At 54.7% G+C, this 8,805-nt stretch overlaps 1 protein-coding gene across 1 annotated transcript; it reads left to right on the forward strand.

The window, feature by feature from the left end:
- Nucleotides 1–61: 61 nt before the first annotated feature.
- On the forward strand, nt 62–2,557 carry PDXP (pyridoxal phosphatase). The gene is made up of 2 exons (XM_063322266.1): nt 62–712; nt 1,006–2,557. Exons 1-2 carry the CDS (start codon nt 121–123, stop codon nt 1,329–1,331), a joined length of 918 nt encoding a protein of 305 aa, XP_063178336.1. The 5' UTR covers nt 62–120; the 3' UTR covers nt 1,332–2,557.
- Nucleotides 2,558–8,805: the final 6,248 nt, after the last annotated feature.

An 8,805-nucleotide genomic window follows, 5' to 3' on the forward strand; every position in this document is an offset into this window, starting at 1 on the left:
CTCGGCGCCCTCCTCGCCTCCCATTGGTGGCGGCGGGCGGGGGGCGGTGATTGTCAGAGAGGCCGGGGCGGCGCGGGGCGGGAGGCCGGCGGCCGGGAGGGCTGCGGCGGCGGCGGCGGCATGGCGAGCTGCCGGCGGCTGAGCGGCGCGGGGCTGCGGGAGGTGCTGGGCCCGGCGCAGGGGCTGCTCTTCGACTGCGACGGCGTGCTGTGGGCGGGCGAGCGCGCCGTCCCCGGCGCCCCGGAGCTGCTGGAGCGGCTGAGGCGCAGCGGCAAGGCCGCCCTCTTCGTCAGCAACAACAGCCGCCGCTCGGTGGCCGAGCTGGAGCGGCGCTTCAGCCGCCTGGGCTTCCGCGGCGTCCGCGCCGAGCACGTCTTCAGCTCCGCGCTCTGCTCCGCGCTCTTCCTCCGCCAGCGCCTCCTCGGCGGCGGGGGGGACGGGGGGAACGGCACCGGGGGCGGCCGCGTCTTCGTGCTGGGCGGCGAGGGGCTGCGCGGCGAGGTGCGCGACGCCGGCTTGCGTCTGGCCGGCGAGGGCGAGCCGGCGGCCGGCGCCGCCGAGCCGGTGCGGGCCGTCCTGGTGGGCTACGACGACCAGTTCACCTTCGCCAAGCTGGCGCAGGCCTGCGGCTACCTGCGCGACCCGCAGTGCCTCCTGGTGGCTACCGACCCCGACCCCTGGCACCCGCTCAGCGACGGCCAGCGCACCCCCGGTGAGCCCGCGGCCCCTGCCCCGATGCCCCGGGGAGGGGGGACACGGGGGGCCGAGGCCGGCGGGGTGCTGGTCGCGGGGTGGCCTCATTGGGATTCGCCATCCCAGGCTCTGGTGAGGTGTTCCCCGGAGCATTGGGGCTCCCCTCATGTGTCCCTGCCGGCTCCCCAAGCCATATTGCCATCGCACAGCTTGCCCATCCTCTGGTGGGCCCCAGGGCACTGAGCCGCCTGCAGCCAGCACCCCGTTAGCCCGCAGCTACTTCATTTTTTTTCCTCCTTCCCGCCCCTCCAGGGACTGGCAGCCTCACAGCCGCGGTGGAAACAGCTTCGGGACGCAAGGCGCTGGTGGTGGGGAAGCCGAACACCTACATGTTTGATTGCATCGTGGAGCGTTTCGGTGTGGACCCGTCCCGCACCCTCATGGTGGGAGACCGCCTGGAGACAGATATCCTCTTCGGCAAGAACTGCGGCCTCTCCACCATCCTCACCCTGACGGGTGTCTCCCGCCTGGAAGAGGCGCAGGCCTACATGGCCAGCGACAGCGCCGCTGCCAAGGATCTGGTGCCCAATTACTATGTGGACAGCATTGCAGACTTGATACCGGGCCTGGATGAGTAGCAGTCTGTACATGTGAAGGCAGAGGGGTTGGGTTCCCCATCCCAGATCTCCATCTGTTCCCATTTCTCTCTCACTGCCCTATTCCCTCAATTCCTGGTTTCTTCACATTCCAACGCCCTTCTTTAGGGCCAAAATGGGGTGGGGGGTTGGCAGGAGGAGGCAGGATTCAGGTTGTCTCCTTTCTGCTGAGAGGTACCCATGATGGACAGAGTCCTTCTCTCCCTCCTATGCCAGCTGCCAGCATCACTGGGAGAGAGCTGGAGGCCTTCAGGCTGACAGGGGGGGTCAAATCAGTGTGTCCGTGTGGCCTCTCCCCCTGCAGGGGTTAGGGACCGGCTGTCTTATTATTTTTCTCTTATATGACCAGTGGCGGCCTTTTACTGCTGTCCCTTCACTCCTAACTCTCGACTTCTGAGCTGCATCCCTGCAGTCCTTGTGGTAACCCCCTCCTTGCCAGGGGACGGGCTGGCATTGTCACCCACCGGGTCTCCATTCATGCCAGGGCGTGTGGAAGGAGCGTGCCAGAGCTCTGGAGCGATGAATGAGAGCATCGCTGCCTCCCACAAGTGAAAGGGAGCATCGCCTGATCTCTTCTCTCCCCTGTTCCTTAGAGATGTTTCCCCCACTACCCTCTGTCCCAACTCAGTTAATAAGTGTGCCAGTGTCCATCTGAAGGACTACAGAAAGAGAAGAGACTGGTTTGAGGGGTTTTTTTGTGCCAAACAGAGAAGCTCTGAGTGCACACAGTGGGCCTGCACTTGTTTTCAAGCGCTCTTTCCAAAGGGGCTTGTGAAGGAGAGAGGGCTCCTAGACCACAACAGCACAGCAGTAGTGAACTGTACAACTCTTCCCCAGTTCCTCCTCCTCAGTGGATTTTGCCATAGTACGGTGAGAGAAAAGGGCTGATGGGGGTCTGTGCTCCAGCTGCTGGTGTGCAGGTGAGATGGTGGTGGTATTGTCACTGCTGTGAATGTGTCGCAGCCCTCAAAATCATTCCTTGCTGCTTTGTCTTTTTACGGTTGTTTTTTTTTTAATTTAATGATCTTATTTATCAAACTTATTTATTGTTCAGATACTGTATTATTTGTATAAACTATGCTGACTGGTTGCACCAAGGGAACAGGGGGGTAGTGCCTTTGGGCCTCCCTTACTGTCCATGTCCCATGTTGATGTTCTTACACTCACCATGTGTCCGTATATAATAAAGTGCGAGCGTAGGCTGGAAACGGCCTCCTTTTTTTCCCTGTGGTCCCATCAAGATGAGAATGGCCCGAGGATCTTTGAGCCCTGGAAGATGAGGACATGGCAAGACCCTTCCTCACTCAAGGGGGTGCTGCTGGGTAGACAAGAAAGGGGTGGATGATGTCTTGTGGACAGTGCGTGCTCCTGGTTGCTGCTCTCTCTTACTGGGGTCTCAGAACTGGAGTTGAGGGTGGAGGTGGCTGGTGGGTTTATGGCGTAGGGTGCAGGGTCCAGCCAGCTGAACTGGAGCAGTGAGCGATGCGATCTTTGCCAGCTGCCTTTGCATTTCACAGCGTGGGTGATTCCTTGCTGGGGAACGGTGACTTCTTGAGCTGCACCTGAGGTCTTTCCGCTGCTAGTCAGGTGGACCCTGATGATCCGTGTGGCCCTGCGCCGCAGTGTCCAGCTCTGCTAGGTTAGCAGTGAGGTGCCATCTCTGTCACCCACATGTAGCTTGCAGAGGGCTGAGAACTGCCCGGGTCAGGTTTTGCTTTGACCCTTCTTAGCTTTGTTAAACTTTGAATGAAGGGAAGGTGGGTGTCGTTGTACTGCTGGAGGTGACTTTCACCAGACTGTAGCTCGCCATGGCCTGTGTCCTCTCCCTGAGTTTGGCTGTGGTCCCAGGCAGGAGGGAGAAAACAGATTGGGTAAGAAGAGTGTTTGAAATAGCTTGAATGTATTTTGCCTCCCTTCCTCAGAGCCAAATCCTTCCCTTTGTCTGTCAGACCCCTGTAAGAGCTCTTGGTGGTAACCACACATCTCATCTCTTGCTTGAGAGGTCAGCTGTTCAGCTGAATAATTAGCCTCAGTGTAAGTTAGTGCTGTGTCAGCTCATGTGGCAGAACTAGATGCAACTTACTGGCCCTAGGGTGATTCCAGGTACTGCCTCCCCCACCCCACCCCCCCCAAGGTAACTTAGGAAACAGCCCTCCAAAACAAAAGAACATCCAACGAGCTCTCTTAAGAGGGCCTGGCATCTTAATCGGTCCCCTTTGTATGCCTCTGTCTCTCCCTTTTGTCTGTCCCATCTCCAATTAGACAACCAAAGGACTGGCGCTCCCTTAATGAGAGCCTGACCAACACTTGCACCATCGAGCAGAGGCAAGATCAAGACCTAATGCGTCTGCCAACTCTGGCTGCCTAACTAGAGACACACAGACCCTGATTTATTTTTCAAAGCTCTCAGTTCTTGTACGAGGCTGAAACTCAGAGCGCCGTTGCTGTGACTTGGGGCCCCTGCTGGGAAAGCTCAGTATGGCTGCAAATTGCATGGGCTGAGTTGGTTACGTGTGCGTGTACAGAGGAGACTGCACATCGAGAACATCACCGGGAGATGCCCCTTTTTTCTAGGGTGCTTTGAGGGTGAATGCTGCTGGTGCTCTCTGCCTTGTTTGCTCTGTCCTTTCCAGCTCTCCCAGATGGCAGACAGGAGGTTGGAGGCGGTGATCTCCCAGACTGGCACACGGGGAAACAGAAGGGAATCCAGTAGCTGATTGGGGTGTTACAGCTTGTGTTTGGGCCCTCTCCAAAGAGACTTTGGAGTTTGTCCTTTGGATCCCCAATGGTGGGCCTGCAGAGTAGGTTTTCTTTTTCACGTGGCTGCTGCTGAAAACAGAGCTCAGCAGAGGTGACGGCTGATCCCTGTCTCTTATGACTGTGTAACTTCTTTTGATCTGGTGCACCTCTCCCTGGGGGCTTTGCTTGGAGCAGAAGGGAAATAGGCTTTACCTGGCCTTTCCTTGGCTCTTCTTGTAGCTGAGGGCACCAGGCAGGGGTGACCTGTGTCCTGTAAACGCTTCCTCTCCCCAGCAATAGAAGCAGAGGGATACGTGCTGCCTCTAGCCTTGGGGCTGCTCTTGCTTTGAATGGGGTGACAACAGCACTATAGGGGTCCATCAGATCTGCCAGGCTTTGAGTTTGTGTGGCTTCCTTCTTCTACTATTGCTCCTGCGTGTAATGAAGGTGAGTGTGATCTTATTGGAAAACTAGACTGGAAGGCTCCCTGAGGGACTGCGAGTTCTCCATCCAAGCCCTTCAGACATCTGTTCAACCACTAAGGGGTCTCTGATCCTCATGGGAGTCAGGCCTTGGTTCCCTCTGTGGTGGGTCTGGTGGAGCTGCAGAGCACATCTGCTGTTGAAACTGGGTAAGCTGCGTGTGTGGCTTGAGTGTGGCAAGCAGGTCGAGGGAGGTCATCCTCCCCCTCTACTCTGCCCTGGTGAGGCCGCACCTGGAGTACTGTGTCCAGTTCTGGGCTCCCCGGTTCAAGAAGGACAGGGAACTGCTGGGGAGGGTGCAGCAAAGGGCTACAAAGATGATTAAGGGATTGGGACACCTCTCATGAAAAAAGGCTGAAGGATTTGGGTCTCTTCAGTCTGGAAAAAAGACAACTGAGGGGGGATCTTATCAACGCTTATAAATACTTAAAGGATGGGTGTCAGGAGGATGGGGCCAGGCTCTTTTCAGTGGTGCCCAGCAACAGGACAAGAGGTAATGGGCACAAACTTGAGCATAGGAAGTTCCACCTAAACATGAGAAGGAACTTCTTTACTTTGAGGGTGGCAGAGCACTGGAACAGGCTGCCCAGAGAGGTGGTGGAGTCTCCGCCTCTGGAGACATTCAAAATCTGCCTGGACACGTTCCTGTGCAACCTGCTTTAGGTGACACTGCTCTGGAAGGGGGGGTTGGACTATACGATCTCCAGAGGTCCCTTCCAACCCTACCATTCTGTGATTTCTTCTTGTCTAAAGCAGTTTTTCTTCCTGGGCTGAGTGTTCAAGGAAGTAGTGCAGTTGCCAAGGAGCACAGGGCTGTGGAGAGTGGAGCTGCGGCAGCGCACAGGAGGGTGGAGGGGATGGGAAGCCCAGCTTGGTGTAGTGTAGGGAAGGGTATTTATTTTCTCACCTTCAGAAAACTGCATCGTCCTTTACTGCTGTGCAATAGAGACAACACCCAGGCGGGTGGCAGTCGTTCCGTTACCCCAGGAACCTGGTATCCTTCATCCGTAAGTGCGGTTACTGTGGCAACCGCTGGCTGGATGGTGTCAGTGGCAACCTGCCGAGCATCGCCTGCTCTGGGCAAGGCCCAGGGAGAGGCTAGGAATGCCTGTGTTCCCCTGGCTGGGGGGAGAGGCGACTTCATCTTGCCTCCTGGACTCCAGCTGTCCTTTGGCATGGGTGGGTGGAGGATGCAGAGATCTGCGAGAAGTCTTTCTGGGCTCTTGGGAGCCTGGGGCAATGTGGAAAAGGGTTGGATATATGAGTAGGTGAGCCTGCTTCTGTAAGAAACTGTCCCTCGAGCCAGGGTGGACCAAGTTACACTGCTCTCTTGTGTGTGCAGCATTCGTGATGTGATGGCGGGTAACCTGGAAGCAGTCTGTGTGTGCTTCTCCATGGCCATCTGCTGCTTTCCTCTACCACTTTGTGACCTCTGGTTAGGCTGCTCTCACCGGCCTGAATTCTACGGCACCGAGGCTTTGGCAACATGGTGTCCCCTACTTTGAAATGTTCTTTATTGCACTCCTATTTTCCTGGGATCAGCATATCAACGGGTTGTTGTGGTTTAACCCCAGCCAGCAATTAGGCCCATGCAGCTGCTTGCTCACTCCCCCCAGAACGGGAGGGAGAAAGCGAGGGGAAAAAGGAAAAATAAAGCTCATGGGTTGAGATAAAGGCACTTTAATAGAACAATAACAGAAAAGGAAAATAACAATAATAAAAAGTAATAATGGTAAAAGAATATACAAAATGAAGTAATACAACACAAGTCGCTCTCACCACCCAAGACTGGTTGCCCAGCCTGTCCCAAGCAGTGATTGCAGATCCCTGCCCCACCCCCATTTATATACTGAGCATGATGTCTATGGTATGGAATATTCCTTTTAGCCAGCTTGTCCTGTCTATGGTCCCTCTCAGGTTCTATGGGAAGCTGAAACTGTCCCTGACTATTGTAAATATCACCTAGCAACACAAAACAGTATGTGTTATCAGCATTCCTCAACATTTTTCTCATACTAATCCAAAACACAGCAGCTACTAGAAAGAAAATTAACTCTATGCTAGCTGAAACCAGGACACGGGTGCTTCCTATGTTCCTTCTCAAGCATACTGCTCTCTTCCCTTTGAGAGAATCACAGAATGGTTGAGGTTGGAAGGGACCTCTGGAGGCCATCTGGTCCAACCCACCTGCTCAAGCAGTGCTCCCTGCGCCAACAGACCCCCACCATGTCCAGATGGCTTTTGACTGTCTCCAAGGATGGAGACTCCACAGCCTCTCTGGGCAGCTGCGCCAGTGCTCAGTCACCCTCACAGTAAAAAAAAAAGTGTTTCCTGGTATTCAGAGGGAACCTCCTATGATCATTTTGTGCCCATTGCCTCTGATCCTGTTGCTGAGCACTAATGAGAAGATCCTTGCTCTATGTTCTTTGCACCCTCCCTTCAGGTATTTATACACATTAACAAGGTTTCCCCTGAGCCTTCTCTTCTCCAGGCTGAAAAGTCACAGCACTCTCAGCCTTTCCTCATAGAAGAGATGCTTCAGCCCCTTAATCATCTTTGTGACCCTTCCCGGGACCCTCTCCAATATGTCCCTGTCTCTCTTGTACTGGGGAGCCCAGAACTGGACAGGGCACTCCAGGCATGGCCTCACCAGTGCTGAGTAGAGGGGAAGGATCACCTCCTTCAACCTGCTGGCAACACCCGTCCTAAGGCAGCCCAGAATACTGTTAGCATCCTTTGCTGCAAGGGCACATTGCTGGTTCATGTTCAACTTGGTGTCCAACAGGAACCCAGGTCCTTTTCTGCCAAGCTGCTTTCCAGCTGGGTGGTCCTGGTCCCCAGTATTTGCTGGTGCCTGGGGTTATTCCTTCCCAGGTACAGGATTTTGCACTTCTCGTTGAACTTCACAAGGTTCCTGCCATCCCATTTCTCCAGCTTGTCAAGGTCCCTCTGGATGGCAGCACAACCCTCTGGTGTATCAGCCATTCCTGCCAGTTTTGTGTCATCAGCAACTTTCTGAGGATATACTCTGCCTCATCATCCAGATTGTTAATGAAGATGCTAAATAGGATCAGACCCAGTATTTGCCCCTGGGGTACACCACTAGTTACTGGCCTCCAGCTACACTTTATGCCACTGATCACCTCCCTCTGGGCCTGGCCATTCAGCCAGTTTTCAGTCCACCTCGCTGTTTCCTCACCCAGCCCATACTTCCATTAACTTCTCTGTGAGGATCTTAAAGATCTTATAGAAGACAATGTCAAAGGCCTTACTGAAGTCGGGGTAGACAATGTCCACTGCTCTCCCCTCATCTACCAAGCCATCCATTTCATCATAGAAGTTTATCAAGTTGGTCCAGTGACTGACACTTCAGGAAAACGACAAATGGGCCCAAAGATATTAATCGGTGAGTAGATGCCTTTAATATGAGGAACTAATGATCATCCTGTCTGGGAAGTTGTTAGCGTTCAGCCACATAACATGGTAAGAGACCTGGGAGGATCTGGAAGGTGTTGGGACTGGCAGGACAGAGGAGGTTTTTTTGCATGGGAAAGTGCCTCCAGAGCCAAGAGAGGATCATGATCCTAAGAACTCGCTCGATACTCGCCCAACCTGATGTGAGAGTCCCCCCTTGCCAAGGCAGGCAGCCCTGGCACCACCCTGTCCTGCAGCAGCTAGAGCAGGGAGGAGGAGGAGAAGGCGAGGAGCAGCAGCCTGTTATTGCCTGCCCTAGGGAGGCAGCCAGCGTTTGCTCTTCCTCCAGCAGCGGTGTGGGCAGAAGTCCCTCCCCTGCAGCACAGCTTCTCTCTCCTCACTCCTTACACAAGGCATTGCCCTCTCCATACCATAACATGGGCTTTCAGGTACCCCTCTGCCATTCCCATGTCATTATCCGTTCTTTTCCTTCCTTATTGCTGCTTCATTCGCTCTACGGACTCTGACCAAGCAGCCCAGGAGACTTGCGTGGCTGTGCACGTCCAGGAACCGCTGCTGTGTTGTTGGACTCTGCCTGTCTGGGAATTGTGTGTGGATAATGTGTTGGAGGTGCTCCTGTCAGACAAGCTATTCTGGCGCTCCGTATAATCCCTGGGAGATACTGAACAGCTGAACCTGCTGAGAGCAATTAAAAGCCATTATTAACTCCACCAACTTAGAGAGTTGTACTGGTTTTTGTAGCTTCAGTGTACCACCGCAGCAGAGCACTGTCAGCTCTGTAAGCCTTCAGCACAGAGACA

The sequence above is a fragment of the Chroicocephalus ridibundus genome, chromosome 1 (genome assembly GCF_963924245.1).
Source record: "Chroicocephalus ridibundus chromosome 1, bChrRid1.1, whole genome shotgun sequence".
NCBI lineage: Eukaryota > Metazoa > Chordata > Aves > Charadriiformes > Laridae > Chroicocephalus > Chroicocephalus ridibundus.